Here is a 23055-nt window from a genome sequence, read left to right on the forward strand (position 1 = left end):
AGATATAACCAGGCTGGGGACTGGAAAATAATTTCCTGCGATGAGTTTAGGGGCGCACAAGGGAGATTGCGCACCCGCGAGCTGCTGTGCCCCGCACTGGGCTGGCAGGGACCAACTAGCTGCTACAACTCCCAGATAAATAGGAAGAGCCCCAGACTGCACGGACATTCCTCAGAGGCCAATTATTTCCCTTTCAGACGGCTAAACCGCCTCTGACAGCATCCTCCCTGCGACATGCTGGGTGGGAAAGGCAGCAGTGCGTGGCTGTGCTCTCCTCTGTGCTTCTCACCCAGCCCTGCTCTCCCAGCTTAAATCCTCTTTGCCTTACACCCATGCCGCTCCCGCTCCTCTCTTTTCCGACATTTCACCGTATTTTAAACACACAGCAGCTGGGGCCAGATCCAGGCCAAAAATTTTCATCCGCACCCTGGTGTCGCTCCAGGCGTCGCTAACTCCTTGCAGCCCGGCTGCAGCACGCAGGCAGTGATTTTCTCGGCTCCACCGCCCTCTGCGGGTTTGTGCAACCATTTCCAGCGAGATCTCAGCTGGTCTCGCAGCTCTGCAGGAAATCAAGGGCCTCGCACCAAGTCCCGCGAGCTGAAAGAAAGCTCTCTTATTACATTCTTATTTAATCTGGGACAGACAACACAGCAAAAACAGCAAAAGCAAACTTTTACTGCCTTACCACAGGGGTGACGATTGCAAGGATGTGCAGTGAGCAGTGCCAGGAGCCAGAGCAGCACCCATGTCCCCCACCGGGCTGTCCTGCCCATCCTGCCTCCACACCTGCCTGCAGCAAAAACACCCTGCGAGCATTTCCATGAGCTCTTGGCCTCTGCTACATCCCGATGGGGCACAACCAGGTGGCCACAGCCCGAGTCCAGCCCCAGATAACAAGCCAGGGCTAAACGGCAAACAAGTGCTCAGCCAGTTGCTTGCTTTATGGCTCTGCTGGCCCCTCTCCATGGCCAGGGTCTTTATTTTCATTTTTGGGAGAGCCCGGTGAAGCCACCGAGCACGCGCTCAAGCTGCCTGGGAGCTAGTGCTGGCCTGCACTATGGAGCTGGCAGCATCCAGCTGGCATCGCGGAGCTATAAATAAGGCTGCTTGGAGAGCAAACTGTGCAGGGCAGCGCTGCTGGATCCCAGCACAGCCCGGCTGGCCAGAATCTCACCCAGGAGGAAGGAAAAGCATCCGGGAAAGGCTTCCCTGCTGGGGAGATGTGTGAGGCTGTGCCATTGAGGTAGAATGCACATAGCCACCCACAGCGAGAGTGAGTTTTTTGGGCACAAAACCCTGGCTTTAGCCTCCGAGAGAGGTGGAAGACAAGCACAGGCTGGGAAAAGCCTGCTCAGCTTGGTCTTTTGTCAGCACGGGGGGGCCCATCTGTGCAGATCCCACAGCAGGGATGGAAAGAAAAAGGCACACTGGGGACACAAGACATTCCCTGCTATAAGAAAAAAAAAGTCATGAGCAACTCCAGACCCAGTAAAAAGTATTTATTTCAGTTATGATAAGCTCCACATGTAGGGTGAAAAAATAGTTACAAAAAAAATCCCCCCATATCCCTCCTTTTACATATAAATATTAAAAATCCCTCTACATCTTCGCTTTCTGTCTAGAGCAAGAAGGTGCCCCATGAGACAACACGCAGCACCTGAGCTACTGTCAGTGGTTTCTTTTCTAAACCGCAAAGAAGAGTATTAAAAGCCCCCGAGGAGGTCCCTCGCCCCCATCCCCGCCAGCTTCTGCACTGGCACCAAACCAGCGCTGCAGGAATGGAGGTTTGGGGCCCCGCGGTGATTTCAGGGCTTGCAGTTCCTGGGCGTAGGGGCTGGGCACGGCAGCGAGCAAAGCAGCAGCAAGAACTGCCTGTGCTTGGCTGGAGAAGCTTCTGGGCCAGGAGGCTGGGGCCAACCGCCCTTTACGAGGACGGGAGGGATGCAGGGACTTTCCTGCAGCTGCTCTTGCCACGCTCCTGCTTTCTGGGCTCCCCTTTCCTTCCCCTCTGGCCAAGATGCAGCCACAGCCCTTGGGAAAGGCGCTGGCAGGACGCAGGATCAGTGCAGTCCTTGCGTGCTGCCACGCACCCAGTCTTGGGCTCTGTGAACCTGGGGATGGCCAGAACCAGTCCATGCCCACGGCCAGAGGCTGTCATCCCTGCCATCACCACCTCAGTTACATCTTTGGCACGTCAACTTTTCCCTTTGCACTCAGAAATTAAAGCTAATCTCAGGAGCTGCAGCATCCCAGCAGAGCCCTTCTGCGACCTGACAGGAGTCCCTAAGGGGGCTCCACCAATCCTGTCCCCAGACCCTGTCCCCCTTTCCCCATCAGCATCCTCTGGGGATGGTCCCTCCCGGAGGAACCCGGGCTCCAGGGCCGGCCGATTCCATCCACAACCTGGGCAGCCACATCTGGCTCCCCCGGCTGAGGAACCATCCCCACAGGGTGCTGTGCCCTGCAGCTGCACTAAGTAAAAAAGATCATTAATAAATATTCTAATCCTTTGCTAAAAACAAAAGAAAAAAAAAAGCTTTTAAATGCATTTTCCCTGAAATTTTCCAGTGTATTCCAAAATGCATGAAAAATATATATATATTTCCCCCCAAAATATACCTTAAACTACTTTCCATCCTTGTGTGCGCATCTTTGGAGAGAGGAAGGTATGCCAGGTGTATTATGCCAGGTGTATTTAGACACACAGCCAAACCTGCTGGCACTGTGGCGTTCCCTTTATCGCCTCGGAAGAGGTATTTCCTGGGGCAGCAGATCAGGATTGAGCACTGCGTGTGTAAATACAGGCAGTGCCCGCGGACACGTGCCTCAGCACATGGCCTAGTCACGGTGGGAAAGAAAAACCCTCAAATCGAAGTCATTTCACCAACGAGCGAGGGGAAGAGAAGTTTTCACAGTGGATCGAACCTCGGACAACACCGGGGACACGGGGTGCCGCTCCAGCAGGGAGCTGGGCAGTTCGCTGCACAGAGAAGTGGTTTCAGCCTCTTGAAAGGACCAGGGAAATTCAGCCGCCGGCAGAGGACGAAGCAGCTGGTTCCCTTGGGCATTTGCCCATCACCACACTTCGCACTTCTTAGGGGGGTTCATGGGGGAGCCCAGCGGGCAGCCGAAATGCTCCGCGAACTCCCAGGAGTTGGAGACGGTGCCGATGACACGGAAGCGTGAGGGACTGTGAGGGTCAGTGATGAGCCCTTCGTGCGAGCTCTCCGGCGTGCGAACCGAGCACCACACCTGCAGGCGGGGGGCGAGAGGCACAGGCACTGATGTCTGCAACTGCAGGACCCCGCTCGGTGCCAAAGCAGACCTCCCTGCTGGCGGGACAGGGGCCAACACAGCTCCAGCTCCAGCTTTGTCTTGCTTTTTAACCAGCACCACCCTGACTTGGTTCTCCACCCACCACACAGCATCTCCGGAGACCTCAGCTTTGCTGTCGTGCTCCCCCAACAGCGTCTGGAAGCGCGCTTCCACAGATGGAAGGAACCTCAAAAACCTGCATCATCCTCACTGCCTGTGACTGAGAGACCTACCTGTGCGAAGCCAACGAAGAAGAGCTGATGGTTGGTGAGGCCGAGGGTCGGGAGGGTTTCCTCATCCCCGTTCTTTTTCAGCCAGTTCTGATACGCCTGGAAGGCAAGGAGCACGGTGGGTTCAGGGGATGGCACAGCCCCAGCCACCCCACGCCCCCCACCGCCTGGCCCCAGCCCCTCAGCCCTACCCGGTAGGCAGCTTTGAGGCCCCCGTTGTCGGCGATATTCTCCCCGAGGGTGTGCTTGCCGTTGACAGCCTCGCCGTTGATGGTGTAGTTGCTGTACTGCTCCACCATGCACGCTGTCTGCCGCTTGAAGGCCTCCACCGAGGAGTTCTTCCACCAGGGACGCAGGTTGCCATCCTTGTCGTACTCCCGGCCTGCCAAAAACGCGTCGTGTCCTTTGCCTTTCCAACAGCCCCCCTGCCACCAGCTCGCCCACCCAGCCTGCCCATACCTTGGTCATCGAAGGCATGTGTCAGCTCATGGCCCACCACCACGCCAATACCACCGAAATTCAGCGACCTGTGGGAGGACGATGCTGAGATATAGAGAGCGGCTGCTGCTCCCCTCAGCCGTGAAATCCAGCAACAAGTTTGGGGACAGGAGGAAATTTGGGAATCCTGCCCTCCTTGTTTTCCCTAGGCTCTCACTTGGGAGATGCGCGGGTGTAAAAAGGGGCCTGGAGGATCCCGGCGGGGAAGACAATCTCGTTCTTGGTGGGAGAGTAGTACGCGTTGACCGTTGGAGGCGTCATGCTCCACCTGTGGGGGCAAGAACATGGCCAACACAAACCCAGCGCTGAGGTTTGCTCCAGCTCCATCCATTTACAATAGCGCAAAGCTGTCGGCCCAAATTAATTCCCCAAAACCAGCATGGTCTAACGGGCACGTTTCCAGCAAAACCAAACCCCAGCGCTCCACGCAGTGGACAGGGGATATCGCGATATTCCCGATGAGCGCAACAGAGCAGCGGGGCCTGGCTGTGCCAAGTGGGGAAGAGGACTTACTGGTCCCGGTTTGGTGGTTTCCGGAGCTGGTCAGCGGTGACCCTGGCCGAGAAGTTGTAAAACTGCATGACGTTCTCGAAGTAGAGGTCGGACACAGCCTCATACTGTGGAAGAGCAAGGTGTGAGTGGCACACGGTGGTCGCCTGGCCCCGCTCCTCCCGGTGCGTTCACGTCTGAGCCTCCAGAGCCAACAGGAGGCCGAGTTACGGCCGCTCTCATTTCTCCTCCTCTCCGACATCTGCGGAGCCTCGGGAGGACAATGAATCACTGTTACGGAACTCCATGTCCGGGCAGGGATCCCAAGGGCCCTGGCCACCCCATGACTGGCTGCAGCTCTCTGGGAAGTCCCCAGAGAGGGGCCAAGGACAGTAGCGAGACCCTTCCGGAGGAGACATGGGGCTCAAGGCTGCCCTGGGGCCATGGTCATAGGCACGCACGTCCCGCACATCCTGGTGGAGGTGGGGGAAAGAGAAAAAGGAGACCCAGGGGACATCATCTGCCCGACTCACGTCATTAAAGACTTTATCCAGCTCCTTGGGGTCCATGATGAACTTTGGGTAGCCGATCATGTTGTAGATGGCGTCCGCCTGGGGGTGACAAGGACTGAGGTGCTTTTGGTGCCGGGGGTGGGAGGACAGGCTCGCCTCCCTGCTGCTGCTCCCAGTGCCTCACCTTCTCCTTGGCAGATTTCCTCGTCTCTTCGTCCATCCACTGCAGGGTCTCCAGGCTTTCCTCGAAGGCTGTTTTAATCTCTGCGATCATTTCCTCCGCCTAGGGGAAACAAGGCAGTGCCTTTTGGCCTGGAGAGCCGGCTTCCCACCCGAGCGAGTTCAAGGACCGACGCAAAACCCTTCGCACCAGAGGGGAGGAAGAGGCTGGGATGCCAAGACGGCACAGGGCAGGGACCAGTGAAAAACCCAGCGAACAGCAGCGCACAGCAAACACAGTAATGTGGACACAGAAACATCGGCTTGCCCCGACAGGTCCACCGCCGCAGCAGCTTTCCCGGCACCAGGGCTCGCGTGCTGCTGATGGGGCAGTGGGGACGTACCACCTGCTTGCTGTCCTCGGCGAAGGTGGCCTTGACGAACATGGCCCCCAGGGCAAAGCCCAGGTTGTTGTCTGTGTCGCTGATGCAGAACTTCCAGCGGGGGAGGCAGGTCTGCACAGGGCGAGAGGTGGCTGTCAGCAGTGGCACGGCACAGCCAGCATCCTCCCCGCTTCCCACCCCATCACCCTGCCTCGGGATCGGGCTTGCACAATGCTCTGCACCAGAGATGTAAGCCCCAAACCTGCCCTACATCTGGTTTTGGATGCAAGGTGATTGCTAAAAACTGCCAGTGCTGCACTGATGTAGGAGTCTGGGTATTTGGAAGCATCGGGGCTCCCCCCTCACCTTCTTCGTCCCGTACATCACTTCCATGAATTTCTCCTCAGCATCCTGGAAGCGCTGGTCAAGGAAGGGGCTGGTTTTCCGCACCAGGTTCCAGATCATGTAGTTGTTGAGGAGGCTGCAGCGAGAGGCAGTGAGTGGGCAGTGGGACGCACCAGCCCACCCCGGGCACCCTCCAGGTGAGCTGGGGGCTCTCACCATTTATCTGTGGCCAGGATGAGGTCGGAGACCTGCTCCAGGTACTCCTTGGCATAGACCACGATGGGCTCCGACTCGTTTAGGTCCACGGGGTGGAAGACCATGGAGAGGAAGGGCATCCAGTCCACAGCCGGTGCTAGCTCCTGCAAAAGCCATGCCATGGTTACAAGCTCAAAAATGGACCCAAGAGCCATCGGGGGTGGCAGCCACCTCCCGAGCCGGTGGCTGTCACATCGGCCCCGGTTTGATGGATTTGGCTGATTTTGAAGAGGCCGCTTCCCATAGCAGCAACATCCTCCAAAGGTCGGAGGGCACTAAACAATTTCCTCCCACAAAGAAAAAGAAAGCCGGGCGGGTGTCAAAACGCTGACAACGGGGCGGGGGGGAGGCACATTATGGCCCCTTTGGGGACACGGGGAGGTGGCCGGGCTGATGTCTGCATCTGGACAGAGGGCAACAGAGCCAGGAGGGCGTCAGCGCCTCGGCAGGACGGCTGCCAGCCCTGGTCTGGAGGCTGGGAGGAGCAGGTCGGGGCGGGATGTCCCTGCCGGGGACCCGGCTGCTGAGAATGGGCCAAGCTATTGCACAAGCACTTCCCAGATGGTTTCGGCCAGCGTTAGGACTTCCCTGGAGGAGCTGCATCACCCCCTCCACCAGCCCCGTTTCCCAACCCCAGGTGCCCAGAAGCCCCGTCCCGCTCCTACCTTCAGGTCTCCAGCCGTCATTTTGTGGTAGATGACCTCCTCGTCCCGGTGCTTCTCCTGCGGGATGGTGATGTTGGCCAGCGCGGTCTCAAAATCCAAGATCTGCTGCATCTGCTGCCGCGTCGACTCCTCGTCGGTGCCGCCCAGGAACATGCCCAGCTGCACCATGTAGTTCAGGTACCCGGCGAGCACCTAGAGGGGGACGGGAGCGTCACCCACCCATGGCACCTCTCTGACAACCCCAACCCTCCGCCACCGTTACCTTCTCGTTCTCCGTCTTGTTCAGGTAGTAATCCCGTGACGGCAGGCCTAGCCCCGACTGATCCACCTGGATGACGTTGCTGTTGGAGTTTTTGGAGTCGGCGCTGACATAGACGGAGAAGAAGGGCGAGGTGCGGTAGTGCGCCGTCACCTTCTGCAGCGTCGCGTTGAAGTTGTCCCCGGCCCAGGGGCCCGTGATGTTCCAGCCGCCCAGCTGGGGAAGAGAGGGCTCGGGTAAGGAATGACTGCGTGCCCTTGTTTAAATATCCCCCCGCTGCCCATCCAGGCAGGAAAAATCTTGCGATGAGGCTAAAAAGCCCAGGAGAGGCAAGACCTGCCCATGAATCTGATAAATCACTGCCTCCCTTGGGAGAGCCAGCCCTGGGGGACGCCCTGCCCCGGAAAGAACAGAGTCTGGGGCTGCCCATAAATGAGCTTTTCCCTCCATTTTGCAGAGGACTCGACTGACCGGGGAAGGGCCGAACCTTTTGGATGAGCTCCATGAGGGGGGCAGCTCGCAGCTCCTCGATCTTGCTCTCGTTCATGCAGGCCTGGTAGTAGCGCTGCGCCTTGCGCTCCGCCTCGCTCGACACATTGGCCGTGGTGTTTTCTGCGGGAGGCGCACAGGGTGGCTCGCGGGGGGCTCACGGAACCCGTAGGGGATGCCAGAGCCCCGAGCCTTCCACCAGAGAAACGCTCAGCCCCGTTTTAGGTAACGGCTCCAAAGAGGCACCAAAGGATCGCCCCGCCGGCCCCCCGGCCCCGTCTGGCCTCCTGCCCCCATCTCCCCTCCCTCCAGCACCAGCTGCTCCGGTTTTTTTTGGAGGAGAGAGATGAAGAAAGAAAAACAAAAAGCACTTTTCCAGCAGCTCTGCCGTTCCCAGCATCACCCAGCCCCCTGTGCTGCCCTTGCCCCTGTGCTGGCACTCCCGGCTCGCTCCCCAGGCCTGTATTATTTATTTCTACAAGAAAGAACAATAAACCCATTTTTCTCCTCCGCCTCCAAAACCATCCTTTCTTCACCCCCCCCAACCCCGGCAGCAGCCCTGCTTCCCTGGAGTTTTTTTTCTTTCCTCATGACACAGCTTGCACCTTTGGCTTCCCAGCTGCATGGTTTTATTAACCGGGTCCCTCGGCTATGAGGAATTCAAGGAAATGCTGAGCGCGACCGCCTGGCTGGAGGCCCGGTCCCTTCTCCCGGCGCAGCGAGCGCCAGATTTCTGCGGGAAGAGCTGGGGATGAAGCCACTCCTGTGCCGCCCCCCTCCCGAAAGACAACGCTCTTCCCAAGCCTTCTCTTTCAGATAATCAGCCCCAGTGCCCAGCACAGTGGAAAGTGCTGATAAGGAGCCAGTTGTTTGCTCAGAGCTTGAACAAACCGTTCCTGCCGGCTGCTCGGATAAGCTGCCCCGCTTCAGTGTTTGTGTGCGGAGGCTGAGCCCGGGGGTCCCTCTCTCTGCTGGGGGGCTTCAGCCCCCAAAATGGCCAGACCGAGAGCCAGCTCCACCCAAAAAAAGCTCCACCAGCAGGGAAAGCTCCTTCGCTTGGGGTGATATCAGGGTGCTATGGCCTCCGTGTGCAGTCTGAAGTGCAAACCCTGCATTTCAACACTCCCAAGGACAGGTTCTGCAGAGCCAAGACCCTTCCCCTGCTCGGCTCCCTGCACCAAAGAGCTGCAACACCACGTTCAAAAATCCCAAGGGCATCCAGGAGAGCAAACATCACCGGGACCTGCTTTCCAACATCCTTGCAGTGCGTGCCTCACAGACTGGTTTGATGCCGGCCTTTAAATCCAACCTTACATCCCTGCAGGCGTATTTTTGGCACCCCCAGACCTAGCGGGGCTCCTCGGCACCGCGCATCCCGCTGCTGCTGCGCGCTCACCCAGCAAATGCTTCATGATGGCCTGGTTGTGCTCCCAGAGGTTGTTGAAGGTGCCCCAGCGCGAGTGGCCATCAGGGAGAGGGTTGGCCTTGATCCAGCCTCCGCAGGCGTAGCCGAAAAAATCCTCGCAGGGGTTCACCGCCCGGTCCAGCGAGCTGAGGATGGAGCTGGTGACGGAGATACAGGCCTCCGACAGGCACACGGCGGGTGGCCCTGGGGGTGGGCACGATGGGCTCAGCTCCGCCGCTGCAGCACGACAAGGGAGCATCCTGCCCCTTGCCCGAGCATCCCATGCCATGGTGAGGGATGTGGGCACACATTCTGCTCTGGAGCAAGGGGCATGGGCAAGGATCCCAGCCTGTGCCCAAGCATCCCACCCCAGCGTGATGGATGTGGGAGAGCATCCCATCCCACCAGCATCCTGCCCAGTACCCAGTCATCCTCCCCCAGAGCAAAGGATGCGGCCAAGAATCTCCCCTATGCCCACGCATCCTGCCCAGTGCCCAGACATCCCACCCCGGCGAGAGGGATGCAGACGAGCATCCTACCCAGTGCTGAAGCACCTCACCCCGGGGGAAGGGAGCCAGGCGAGCGCTGTCTTGTGCCTGAGCATCCCATGTGGTGCTCGAGCATCACGCCCTGGGCTGAGGGCTGCAGGCGAGTGTCCCCTCCCATGTCCCAGAACCCTGCCCAGGGGCAAGAGATGCAGGTGAGCATCCCGTCCCATGCCCGAGCATCCCATCCCATGTCTGGGCATCCCATAGGCTCCCCACCCAGTACCCAAGCCTCCCACTTTAGGGCGAGGGATGCAGGCGAGCGTCCCGACCCCCACCTGAGTACCCTGCCCTGTCCAAGGGGCTTGGTCCCTGCGCGGCGCGGGGACTTACGGGCTCTGTACTGGAAGATGAGGCCCAGCAGGCACGCCGCCAGCATGGCCGCCAGCACAGCCACCAGGACCACGAGCTGTTTCTCAGGCCGCGTGCGCTGAGCCCAGCACCCCAGGCTGCTCCTCGGGCCGCAGAAATTCACCTGCGGGAAAAGCAGCGCCGTTTCCCCATCGACGGCACGTGGGGAAAAACCCACCGGCACATCCCCCGTCCTCCCCCTTAACAAATCCATTTGCTTCCTACAGCCCGTGGCATGGATCGGGCCCGCTGAAACGCGCCGTTTTCGGCTGGGAAAAGCCGCAGCTGCCTTCCAGAAACCCGCCAGGAAGGGCGGCACAATGGCAGGAAAGGGAGCGGGGTGAGCGCTTCGGTCGGCCAGCGGGATCACCTGCTAGCCCGTGCCACCCAAATCCCCAGCCCCCCCGCCACCTCGGGTGGTCCCCGTCCCTGTCCCCCCCCTCGAGCTGGGACAGGGTGGGGGACAAGACATCGGGAAATGCCGTAACAGGATGCTCCTGCTCGGCTGAAAAACATCCCCAGGAAGCACAAGCCCACGCGATGGCAAGCGGAGCTCCCTGTGGTGGCACGGCCGTGCTGGGGACAGCAAAACAGCAGCAGAGCCCTGATTTTGGGGTGGAAAACGCTGTTGTGGGCAGAGATTATGGGGCTGCCAGCAGGGTGAGCACCAAGAGCATCACTCCAGCCCCAAATCTTTCCCTGCGAGGGCGGTTTAACCAGCGAGGCCGGACGCTGGCGGCCACGGGCTCTTTTCCTGCCACCCGCAGCCCTTTTTAAGCCTCTTTCCCGCTGCTCACTGCTCGGTGAGGAATTAGCCTAATCCCCTTTGTGCGGGGACAAAGCTCCTGTCCTGTGCTAATTGCTCAGCCCAGCCCAAGTGGAGCCAGGAAGGGGTTCGGCCAGCAGAAAAGCTGAGCGCCCGAGCGCTGCGAACAGCAGTGGGGTCTGGCCCCTCAGGATCCCCCGCAATCACCGCCGCTCGCTCTGGGTTGCGGGGACCGCGGGGATGGCCCCGGTGCCCCGAGGCACAGCCCCAATGGGTGCCAGGGGCGAGAGGAGCAAAGGGCAGCGGCCGGCAGCCAGCACAGCTCTGCCCACGCCGGACTTTGCCCCAAGGGAAGGCGCCCAGCCCGGTGAAAACAACCCATCCCAGGCAACCCTCTGCTGCTTGCCAGGACCTAAATTCTCCCCTTCTCCCCCCCCCCCCCCCCCCCCCCACGGAGCCCCTACCTGGAAGCCGTTGGGGTACCCATCGCCTTCACCGATGGAGTCCAGGGGGTCTTCGTCATCCAGCGTTGCCCGCTTGTAGGTCGACATCTGTGAGAGCGGTGAGGAAATGGAGGGGCTGAGCGGCGGGGGGCCGGCACCCCGGCTGTGCTGAGGAGGAGGAAGGACGGCGGCAGGGGAACACGCACCCTAAGAGCCTCCTCCTTCTCCTCCGGGGAGCTGGAGCCTGAATGGCTCCGGGCTAGCAAAGCACTGAACAGCCGCCGGAGGAACGTTATGGAAAGCAGCGCAGCCAGAGCCAAAAGCTGAGCGAACCCGAACCCGCCTCGCTTCCCCCGGGGACGGGTTGTGCAACCTCCCCTTCGCCAGGAATAACGCTGGTTCCTCCTCCATCAACTCCCGGCCCCAGGACTGGGAGAGGGTCCCCATGCCGGGCTCACCAGGGACTTGGGCAGTGCTGGCAGCAGGGAACCAGCCTGTTACCCCGAGACTACTAGCTCGCTCGCACCCTCCTGCCTGTCCCGCAAACCACATGCCCCCTGCCCCATGGCATCCCCCAAAACACCCCGTGGGGTCCCTCTGAGCACCCAAAGCTGCTCAGAGGTGACAGCACCTTGGGTTTGGGCTGCGCACAGGCTTGGCAGACGGGCAAAGCACTGCTTCCCTCTCAGCTCAGCGCCCCCGGGGCGTTACCTTGTGCCGATGCAGGGGGGGCCCAGCTCTTATCTCAGCCCCCAGAAGAAAGACAAGGGGAAACCTCACAGGCTGGCAGACAGCCCTTATCGTGCCGCCGCCGCTTCCTTCCCCCCTGGCACAGCCCTGCCACCAAGCACTGAGCTGCATTGTCCCCACGGGGACAACAGCAGGCGCCCCGAAACCTTCCCCGGCCCCCGTGGCGCCGCTCGCGTCCCATCACTCCTCAGCATCAAACCCTGCGTGGTGGGGGGGTGGGAGCAGGGGTCTGCACCCGTTTGGGTGGAGGTAGGGACGTTGCCATCCTGTTGCCACCGCGTCCAAAGGGACACGGAGCCAGTATGAATCTGGCAGCACCCAAGCGCACTGCCGTGCCTCAGTTTCCCCATTGCTCAGAGAGCTGCAAAAGCAGCCACAACTGGGGAGAGCCAAGATGCTAAGGCCGCTCTGGATGGGAATGGTACAAAACCACCAAAAAAAATCAGCATTTTGGGGGTTGCCCAGACAGGGAGTGTGCTTTGCGGCAAGGCGAGTGCAAGGAAAGCGCCAGTCCTCAGCCATCCAGGGGCCGAACAGCCCCAGGGGTGGAAACGTGCCCCAGCCCCAATAACGCCCAATGACGACAACATCGCCGTGAAGCTTCCCAGCCCGCCCGTTGCACAACCAGTAATTGAGCCCAGGGCTCTGCCCGGATCCCAAATCGCAGCCTGGGTTTAATTAGCCGCAGGCACGAGGGCGAGCGCGTGCACCAGGGCGGCCGACAGCAGCACCCCGCCGCCCTGCAGCACCCACCTGGAGATGGGAAAGGGCTGAAGGGAAAAGGCCCTTTCCCCCCTGGCTTGTGCAAAAAGCTCCATTTCCAGACCCAAAATCTCCTCCGAGCGCTCGCTTCGAGCCCGCGCTTCTGCCTGAGAACCATGCAGGGAGGAAAAGCTTCAACTGCAGGATTTTATCGCTGGCGAAATCTGTTTTCTTTCTTTTCTTTTTTTTTTTTTTTTTTTTTTAATTCCTCCCCTCTCCCTTTCCCTCCTTGTTTTTGCACTTCACACATGGCTGGAATTCACAGCTCCGGGCTTGAGTCCCTGCTCATGCAGGGGGGGGTCCGGTCACGGGGGTCTGCAAATCCCCCGTGGGGCTCCAAAGCACCGGCGCGGGCCAATTCCTGGAGTCCGAGCCTTCAGCCAACGCTTTCACTCTGTTTCCTGAGGAAATGAGGCTTTTCGGCGATCCCCCATCCCGCCTGCCTGCCCCTGTGGCCCCCAGAGCAGCTCCAGCCCAGCCCGGTCTGAAAACAGCAGGAAAAAGGGCAAAACACATCTGACCCCCCCTGCATCGCTCCTCATACGGTGCTGCCTCAGCCCCATATCAGCCATCAGAGAATCCACGCCGAGCTTCAGCCCCCAGAGCCCCCCTGGGGGCTGCCACAGCGCATCCTCAGGGGATGGCCAGAACCCCCCCCGCCTCAATTTCGGGAAAATCGGGTTTGTAGGTATTTACTGCACCCATGTTACCCGCCCCAGTGTAAGGCAGCACCCATAGGCGCTCCCACCCCTTGCTTGCAGAGAGGGGGAACGCCCTTTTTTTGGTCAAAAAGGGGTGTTTTTGGTTTTTTGTCTTTTTTTTTTTTTTTTGGGGGGGGGGGGGGGGGGTCCCAGCTCTAAAGTTTGCTAAAATCGCATTACAAACCCACATGGGCTGGGAGGGAGGGGGGGGCACCCAAGGGTGCGTGCAGGGGGATGGGGGGGGAAACCAAGCTTTAACCCCACGCCCTCAAAACTCCCCACAAGGCCTCAAAAAAGCCTCAAAACCCCCCAAAATTCGCTTTTACAACCCCCCCCCCCCCCCCAAAAAAAAAACCTGTGGTCGGGGCCGGGGGCCCCTCACCACGGCCTCGGGGCGCCGCCGCCGCCGCCTCCCGGGCGCCATTTCGGAGCGAGCGCTGCCCCCGCCGGCCCCGGCGCCTCCGCTCCGCTCCGCGCCGCCCCCGCCCCGCTCGCGGCCCCGCTCCCCGCTCCCCGGCCCGGTCCCGGTCCCCCCCGGCCCCCCCCAGGCTCCCTCCGCCGCCCCCCCCCCGCGGGCGGCACCGCCCCCGCCCCGCACCCCGGGGTGCCCCCGGCTCCGCCGCGGCCTGCGGCCGGCCCGGCCCCGTTACCGGGGATGCCCGAAGGGGATGGGGGGGGGGGGGGATAATTAGCAGCTGCTTGCGTTAATGAGGGGGGGGCGCGGAGGAGTCCGGGGGGGGGGGGGGGGGCAGCCGGGTTTGGCTGGGGCTGGGGGGTGCAGGGAAGAAAATGTTGAAAAGCTTTCAAAAGGAGCAAAAAGGGGCTTAAAGCGGGAAAATATCAATAACCACCATCATCATCATCATCGCGGGGGGGGGGCGCCCCCACCCGCCCCGTTTCGTGCTGTGCCCCCCCCCAGCTGCTGGAGGAGGGGGGGGGCACCTCTCTGCGCCCCCCCCCTCAGAGCCAAGGCTTGGGGGGGCACCCACAGAGCCCGAGGGCGAAGCGGGGGGGGGGCTTTGGGGCAGGGGGGGCCCCGCACTCACCATGGCTCCGAGCCCCGGCGCTGCGCGCTGCGGCCCCGGGGCGGCGCGGGGCGAGGATGCACCTGGGCCGGCAGCGCCAATGGGGCGGCGGGGCCGCGCCTCCGCGCCGTCGTTAACTCCTTCGGGGGCCGGGGGGGCGCCGGGGGGGCGCCGGGCGAGGAGCACCCTCCCGGGCGAACGCGGTCCCCGCTGCAAAGTGGGGTGCTCTCAGCGCGGGGATGGGGAGAGGGGGGAACTGGGGACTGGGGGAGGAACTGGGAACTTGGGAGGGGGGAACTGGGAACTGGGGGGGGGGACTCGAAATTGGGGGGGGAACTCGAAATTGGGGGGGGAACTCGAAATTGGGGGGGGAACTCGAAATTAGCGGGGGAACTGGGAATTAAAATAAACGAGTGTGCAAGCGCGCAAAGCTGCGAGTGCGTGGGCGTGCAGCTGTTCGAGCAGCCGCGTGTGCAAGCAGCCGTTGCATACGGGTGCAAGGATGCAGCCGTGCAAGGAAGGCTGCGAACATTCGTCTGTGCAAAGTGGTTTTGCAAACAGCCAAGCGTTGCTTGTGGTTGTGCAAGGGGGCGAGCGTGCAGTTGGTCAGGCATGTGCACACACGACTGTGCAAGCATGCGAGCACACAATTGTATGCAAGCTCACAGTTGTGCAAGCATCCAAGCGCATGATGGTGCAAGGATGCGAGCCTGCAATTTCGTGTGCATGCAAGCGTGCAGCCTTACAGGCGTGCAAGCGTTTGATTTTGCACACATGCGAGCACGGTCCCCCGGGCACTCCCGCAGCCCCTGGCTGCAGCCTGGTCCTCCCATGCGTTTAGCAGCCCCTCAAAGGGTTTGGGCTTTTTTTTCCCACCCACGCTCTGAGCCTGGTTTTGTGCTCGCCGCAAGGAGTTCCCCATCGTGCGGCTTTCTGTGCACAGGGCTAACGAGCTCTCCACTGCACTGTCCCTTGTTAGCTGTCCCACACGGCTTCCCACGAGACAGCAGGGACGGGGCCACGCTGCTGCCCCCAGCCCCTGCCCCAGCCGGGGGGCTGAGCACCCCCACACTCAACGCACGCATGGGGCCCAGCCCGGTGGCACCCCGAAGCCTTCGGGGAGCGGATTTTTGGGCTGAGGCCGCCACCTTCTGGGAAACCACCGAGAGCTCCACGGCCACCCACGGGTCCCCCCACAACGTGGCCGCCTCCGTCCCCACCAGAGGGAAACTGAGGCCGGGGAGGCCGGCAGCCTCCCGAGACCGAAAGCAGGGCCCTGGGCCTCGACCCCGAGCCGTGTCCCGGCACGCCGGGGTGCGTGGCCAGGCCTTGGCACGCCATCCTCATGCGCCGTTTGCACGAGGAGCCGCGAGCCAGGACGTGTTGGGCTGCAAACAGCCTCCTGTTTATTGTAGGACCTACCGCAAAACCCCGCGGGGGTGCAGGCAGCTGGTGGGGGCATGGAGGTGAGAGCGGGCCCCGAGTCCCTCACCCCGACCCCAAAATGGGAGAGGGTCTGCATGGGTGAGCGGGGACAGAGCAGGGCAGCTGGGGGGGCCTGCTCAAAAGGGAAGGGGGGCGAGGGGAGGGGGAGCCGAGCACAATCCCAAAGCAGACACCAGAGAGTCCACAGCTGGGGGTGGGGTGAGGCACCCCAAAGTGTTGCAACACGTCCGCCCTCGCTGGCTGGTTTTGGGGGGTGGGGAAAATTAGGCACCCTCCAGGACACATCTGCCCCCCCGCACCCCTCTTTCCCCCAACGCCCCCCGCGCACAAGGGGCTCAGCACCCCCAGCAGCGCTTGTCCCCCCCGAGTCCCCCCAGTCCTCCCAGTCCTCCCAGTAAAACCCGGCAGAGGGCACCAGTAAGCCCAGCTTGCTGCCTCCCACCCCCCCCCACGCGTCTCCCCCCCCCCCCCCCCCCCCCGTGCTGGCAGCGGGTGGAGGGTGGAGGAAGGGGAGGAGGAGGAGGAGGCGAAGGCCGGGGCCGGGGGGATTTAAGGGCTCGCTGTCCCCCGCCCGCCTCCGCTCCGCCGGCCGGGAGGGACACGGGCGACAGCGCCCAAGTTTGTGCGGGGACGTCCCCGGGCTGGCGGTAAGGGACCCCCGCGGCCACCGGGAGAGACCCCGGGCAGGGCCGGGGGGCCGGGAGCGTGTGGCGGGGACACGGGAGCGCAACAGGGACACGGATACGGGCTGGGGACACGGGCGTGCGGAGGGGACGCGGGGGCACCGGGGGGGACGCAGGGATACGGTGGGGACACGGGCATGTGGTGGGGACAGACTTGCAATGGGGACACGGGCGTGCAATGGGGACACAGGTGTGCAATAGGGACACGGCTGTGCAATGGGGACATGGGTGTGCAAAAGGGATGTGGAGGGGCAGTGGGGACACGGATACGCACTTGGGATGTGGATGCGCAGTGGGGACACGCAATGGGGAAAAAGATGTGCCTGGGATGCAGGCATGCAAGGGGACACGGGCATGTGCTGGGGACATGAGGTGGGGACATGGCATGCAGCGGGGACATGGGCGTGTGGTGGGGACACATGCAAAGGGGGACACAGACACGGTGGGGACAGGGACATACGATGGGGTCCCAATGTGCAGTAGGAACGGACACGTAATGGGACAGGGAGGTGTGATGGGGACAGGGACATGCCATGGGGACACAGACTCAAGACGGGGACCCCAGTGTCCAATGGGAACACAGACGTGATGGGGACACAGCCACGCAATGGGGACAGGGACACGCGATGGGGACACAGCCATGTGGAGGGGACCCCGACATGCCTGGAGCACACCATGTGCAGCGGGGCTGGGGACGTGGACAAGCAGCAATGGGGCACCGGTGGCGGGGGCGAGGGGGGGGGGCGTGCCACCGTCCCCCAACCCAGTTGGTGCCAGCGAGGTGATGCCCCGCGGGAGGGGGCTGACACGTCCCGGTGGGGGCACAGCCGTGACCGTGCAGGGAGGGGACAGTCCCCTCCATCCTCACTTGGCTGAGCCCGGGGGCAAAGGTCTGGGTGGGCAGAGCAGGGAAACTGAGGCACGGGGAGGGGAGGGTGCTGAGCCCCCACAGCTTTCTCCCACCCAGCCCCTGCTGCTGGTGCAAGGAAGACAAACGTCGAAGGGCACGATGAAGGCTTTCCTCCTCACCCTCCTGGCCCAGCTCTGCTCGGCATCGCTGGTCCCCGGTAGGTGGGGTTTGGGGGGGCTGCGCCCCAGCAGTGGGTGCATTAGGGTGCCGCTGAGCCCCGTTGGTCTCCCTGTGTCCTGGCAGAGAAGGAGAAGGACCCCGAGTACTGGCGGCAGCAGGCACAGGAGACACTGCGCGACGCCCTGCGGCTCCAGCGCCTCAACCAGAACGTGGCCAAAAACCTCATCCTCTTCCTGGGCGATGGTGAGACGGGGACCCCCCAGCGGGGGGCTATGGGGTGCGGCGGGGGGCAACGGGGGGCTGCAAGGATGGGGGAGTGCAACAAAGGGGGTGCAACAAAGGGGGTGGTGCAACAAGCAGGGCATTGCGATGTGTTGGGTGCTGTGATGCGTTGGGTGCCGTGATAAACTGGGTGCCACAATGCATTGGGTGCTGCAATGCATTGGGTGCTGCAATAAGTTGTGTGCTGCAATGATTTGGGTGCTGCAACGAACTGGGTGTTGCGATAAGTTGGGTGCTGCAGGGAATTGGGTGCCGCAACGAATTGGGTGCCTCGATGAACTGGGTGCTGTGATGAACCGGGTGCCTCAACGAATTGGGTGCTGTGATGCATCGGGCGCTGCAATAATTTGGGCACTGCACTAGACTGGGTGCTGCAATACACCGGGCGCTGCGGTGCACTGGGCGCACGCCGCCATTTGGCGCCTGGCCCGTGGTTGGCGGGGCGGTGACGGGGCGCCCACCTGCAGGCATGGGCGTCTCCACCGTCACGGCCGCCCGCATCCTCAAGGGGCAGCTGCAGAACCGCAAGGGCGAGGAGAGCCTGCTGGAGATGGACAAGTTCCCCTACGTTGCCTTGGCCAAGGTGAGCCCCCGGGGCCGGACCCTGGCTCCTGCGGGATGGGGGCCGCACGCTGCAAGGTCGCGGGCAGGCGGCCGTCATCGACCGGAGCCGAAATTAGGTCACGGGCGGGCGAGCGGAGCTGGCTCATGCCCCACGCCTGGCCGCCGTGCCAGGGCTCGGCCCCGTGGGAACGGGGGGGCAGGACGAGGCTGCCCAGCCATGGGAAGCTGGGACCCCTCCCCTCCCTTCTCCTGGGGCTATTTTGCTGAAGAAAAGGCTTTTTTTATTAAATTGCAAGTCCCGGTTGCCTCCTTTCACCCTGTCTCTGCAGGGGATGCTTGTGAGGGTGCAAAAGTTGCTGGCTTTTCTCTCCCTGCCTAAAAATGGGCTGAAAAAGGGCTGAAACCATCAAAACACAGCGAGGGGATGCCACACACACATCAAGGGCTGTGAGGGGCAAAAGAGGGGGCGCTCGGGCAGGATGCAGCCAAGGAATGCAGGAGGGAAGCCCCGGGATGGGGCAGTGGTGAGGATGATGATGGTGAGGATGATGATAACGACAGAGGGTCGCTTTATTCCCTGCCCCCCTCCCCCCCAGACCTACAACACCAACGCTCAGGTGCCCGACAGCGCGGGCACGGCCACCGCCTATCTCTGCGGCGTCAAAGCCAACGAGGGGACGGTGGGTGTCAGCGCCGGCGTCACCCGCGACCGCTGCAACACCACCAAGGGCCAGGAGGTGACCTCCATCCTCCGCTGGGCCAAGGATGAAGGTGAGCGGCCGGTGGGCACGGGGACGGGGCAGGAATGCTGGGTTTTGGGGCCGTTCCCACCATTGCCCCGTGAACTCGTGGCGCAGGCAAGGCGGTGGGCATCGTCACCACCACGCGGGTCACCCACGCGACGCCCAGCGCCGCTTATGCCCACTCCGCCAACCGCGACTGGTACTCGGACGGAGAGATGCCCCCAGACGCGCTGGAGGGCGGCTGCAAGGACATCGCGCGGCAGCTGGTGGAGAACATCCCCGACATCGAGGTGGGCACAGGGCTGGGGCCACCCCGAGGGAAGAGGTGTGGGCCCAGCACCACCGCTGGGCACAGGGCTGGGACCCGCGGGAGGTGGGTGAGGAGCCAAGTTCCCCAGTAGATGCTGGGCTGGGACCACCGATGGGCACAGGGCTGGGGCTCCAGGGGATGAGGGGCTGGGGCCACCCATGGGTGATGGGCTGGGAGCTGGCAGGTGCTGGGCTGGCACCACCAAAGGGTCCAGGGCCAGGACTGCGGGTAGATATGGGGCCAGGACCACCGATGGGTGCAGAGTCAGGACCCGCAGGAAGATATGGGGCCAGCATCCCCAGTAGCTGTTGGGTTGGGACCACCGACGGGCACAAAGGCAGGACCCCCAGCAGATGTGGGGCTGGGCCCCCCACTGCCCGACCCCAGCTTCCCCCAGCCCGCAGAACCCAGCTGCACCCATGGGCGCAGGGTGCCAGCACCGCAGCAGACATCCCGATCTCACGCTGAGACACAAACCCCTTTCTCATGCTTCCCATGCCCAAAAAGCTGCATTTTCCCCTCAGTTCTGCCCCTCATTGTGGATTTGCACAGAAATTCAGCCCTGTAAATAAATACGCTTCTGTACTTCAAAATAGCCCCAAAGCAAAACATCTAAGCCTGTTATTTAGCTGTTTAATAGCCTCTTCTTCTGCTTTTTTTCCCTTTAATATAATTTTAACTCTGTCCCAGGCTGGAAATAATTATATAGTGGGGATGAGATTTTTTTTTCCCTTTCTCCCTCTTCTTCCCTTAATAATTTTGGTGTTGTTGTTTTGCTGCTTTATAATTCACCTTCTGCGGGGCGGGGGCGGGGGGGGAGAATAAAAAAAAAAAATCTCTGCCTAGTTATAAATAACAGAAGCCAAATAACTCGGGCTCCAAAGCAAACAGCCGGAGCCACGGGATGGGGCTCCGTCCCGGCGGGTTCACGCGGGGACCCCGGCAGGGAGCATCCCTGCCTGCCGCCCCTGGCGTGGAGGGAAAAAAAAAAAGCCAAAGCTGCTGCTGGAAATGGTTATTTCTGTCCTCAGTGTAATTAATAGTAAGAGATTCGGAGTTATTTCTAGCGAGGTGAAATTCCTCGGGTGTTTTCTCCTGGCTTTGCACACCGCCAGGGTTTTCCTGGACATCATGCTCCAGCAGCCTCCCGCCAGCCCAGCTCCATCTCCTCAGGGTTTGCCTCCCTTCCCTTTTTTTTTTTTTATTTTGTAGGGGAAAAAAATAATTTAAAAAAAGAGACTAGTTGAGTTTCTAAGCCCGGCAGCGGGTTTTTCCCCGCAGGTGATCCTGGGCGGCGGGCGGAAATACATGTTCCCCAAAAATGCCAGCGACGTGGAGTACCCGCAGGAGGAGAAGCACCGGGGCACCCGCCTGGACCGCCGGGACCTGGTGCAGGCGTGGCACGACACCAAGCCCCCGGGGAAGGTGATGGGGATGTGGGGGCCGCGTTGGGGTTTCTCTCCCCCCCAAACCCGCAGAGCCGCTGCTGCTGCTGCTCCTCAGCGGGAAATATTTTGGGGAGGGGGTGAAAGGCGGCTGCAGGGCTGGGGACGGAGGCTGGTCCCACCTGGGAGGTGACGAGCCGCGGGGCTCTGTCCCCCCCTCCCACAGGTCGCCAAGTACGTGTGGCACCGGCGGGACCTGCTGGCGCTCAACCTCAGCCGCGTCGACTTCCTCCTGGGTGAGTCCCGGGGTGCCCCCAGGCCCCCAGCACCCCAGGGATGTGGTGGGACCCCCAGGGATGCAGTGGAGACCCCTCAGGGATGGGATTTCCACCCCCCCCCAGGCATGCAATTTTTTTGTCCCCCCCCTCCTCCATGCAATTTTCCAGCCCCTTGGGGATGCAGGATCCGGCCGGGTGGGAGGAAGGAAGGGCCGGGAGCATCCCTCGGCTCCTATCTAATCGCCAGCCCAGGGAAGGGGATCCGGTGCTGGGCAAAACGCTTGAGCCAGCACAAAAAGCGCCCGGCATGGGGTCGGGAAAGGGTGTCCCCCCCCCCAGCATCGCTGTCCCCAGGTCTCTTCGAGCCCGGCGACATGGTGTACGAGCTGGACAGGAACAACGAGACGGACCCGTCCCTCACCGAGATGGTGGCCGTGGCCATCAGGATGCTCCAGAAAAACCCCCGGGGCTTTTTCCTGCTGGTTGAAGGTGGGGGGTAAAGGGGGGGGGCAAAGCGGGGGTCCAAAGGGGAATGAGGAGGGTGAGGAGGATGCAAAGCAGGGAATAAAGAAATAAGGAGGGCAATGGGGGTGCAAGGGGTGAAAGGGAGAGCAATGGGGGGTGCAAAAAGGGGGGTGAGGGAGCATGAGGGGGAGGTGCAGAAATGGGGAAAGGAAGGCGATGGGGGATGCAAAGTGTAAGGGGAGAAAGGAGGCTGGGGGGGCTGCAAAAGGGAGGCAAAGGGGGGAAGAGATGGGATGGGGGATGCGAAAAGGGGGCATAAAGAGGGAGCTGGGGGTGCAAGGGGGGACCAAGGAGGGTAGTGAGTGCACAGGGTTGCTGAGCGGGGCCGGGCCGGGCGCAGGCGGCCGCATCGACCACGGGCACCACGAGGGCAAGGCGAAGCAGGCGCTGCACGAGGCGGTGGAGCTGGACCGCGCCATCGGGCTGGCCGCCCGCCTCACCTCACCCCAGGACACGCTCAGCGTCGTCACTGCCGACCACTCGCACGTCTTCACCTTCGGCGGCTACACCCCCCGCGGAAACCCCATTTTTGGTGAGACACCTCGCCCCCCCCCCCAGCCCCGGCACGGGACACTCCGGGGACGTTCCCGCGGTGCTGACGGTGCCGCCGCTGCCAGGTCTGGCGCCGATGCAGAGCGACGTGGACCGCAAGCCCTTCACCTCCATCCTCTATGGCAACGGCCCCGGCTACAAAATCGTGGGGGGTGAGCGCGAAAACGTCTCGGCGGTGGATTTCGGTACGTGCACCGGGGGCAAAACAACCAGAAACGGTGGCAGCGGTTCAAACTATTGCTGCTTTTTAACTTGTTGTTATTATTTTGTTTATTTATTTACCCCTGCCCAGCGCACGCCAACTACCAGGCACAGTCGGCCGTGCCGCTGCGCCAGGAAACCCACGGCGGCGAGGACGTGGCCGTCTTCGCCCGCGGCCCCATGGCCCACCTCCTGCACGGGGTGCACGAGCAGAACTACATCCCCCATGCCATGGCATACGCCGCCTGCATCGGCCCCAACCGAGCCCACTGCAACGCCGCCGGGCACGCTGCCGCCGCCAGCCCCCTCCTCCTGCCCTTCCTCACCCTCCTCCTCCTCCTCCTCCTCCTCTGCTAGAGCATCTCTTGCAAAACATCGATTTTTTTTTTTTTTTTTTTTAATCCTCCCTCCTCTCCCCCCCCCCTTTCTTTTTTTTTCTGGGGTAGCAGCGCCCGGGAAAAGGCAAAAAAGAAAGACTCAACGGAGCAAAAGCAGCCGCCCGCGGTTTCGGCAGCCACCGCGTGCTGGGCTCTGCCCCTGTAAATACACCGTTCCTCCCTGTCATTAGCGCTGCTGCGCGCCCGGCCCTGAGCCCGCCGTGGGATTCGGGCTCGGTGCTGCGGCCAGAGCCCTCCTGAAGCAGGAGGGGGGAGAGGCAGCGGGGTCGGCCCCGAAACGTGTGGTGCCAGCATGGCTGAGACCGGCCCCG

General features: G+C 61.9%; 2 protein-coding genes across 2 annotated transcripts; one reads left to right on the plus strand and one right to left on the minus strand.

Moving 5' to 3' along the window:
• Positions 1–1490: 1490 nt before the first annotated feature.
• ECE1 (endothelin converting enzyme 1) lies at positions 1491–14420 on the minus strand. Its single transcript, XM_035567917.2, has 18 exons — positions 14369–14420; positions 11131–11217; positions 9883–10024; positions 8996–9208; positions 7598–7722; positions 7114–7326; positions 6852–7043; positions 6148–6290; positions 5953–6067; positions 5608–5718; positions 5229–5327; positions 5066–5143; positions 4557–4660; positions 4201–4311; positions 4005–4072; positions 3737–3927; positions 3549–3644; positions 1491–3252 (listed from the first exon to the last, which is right to left on the minus strand). Exons 1-18 carry the CDS (start codon positions 14369–14371, stop codon positions 3076–3078), a joined length of 2268 nt encoding a protein of 755 aa, XP_035423810.2. The 5' UTR covers positions 14372–14420; the 3' UTR covers positions 1491–3075.
• A 3065-nt stretch (positions 14421–17485) lies between these two features.
• ALPL (alkaline phosphatase, biomineralization associated) lies at positions 17486–22703 on the plus strand. Its single transcript, XM_035567939.1, has 11 exons — positions 17486–17543; positions 17630–17749; positions 18256–18371; positions 18949–19123; positions 19210–19385; positions 20687–20830; positions 21017–21086; positions 21423–21557; positions 21934–22125; positions 22211–22330; positions 22438–22703. The coding sequence occupies exons 1-11, from the start codon at positions 17486–17488 to the stop codon at positions 22701–22703; spliced, it is 1572 nt and encodes a 523-aa protein (XP_035423832.1).
• Positions 22704–23055: the final 352 nt, after the last annotated feature.

The sequence above is a fragment of the Cygnus atratus genome, chromosome 21, assembly GCF_013377495.2.
Source record: "Cygnus atratus isolate AKBS03 ecotype Queensland, Australia chromosome 21, CAtr_DNAZoo_HiC_assembly, whole genome shotgun sequence".
Taxonomy (NCBI): Eukaryota; Metazoa; Chordata; class Aves; order Anseriformes; family Anatidae; genus Cygnus; species Cygnus atratus.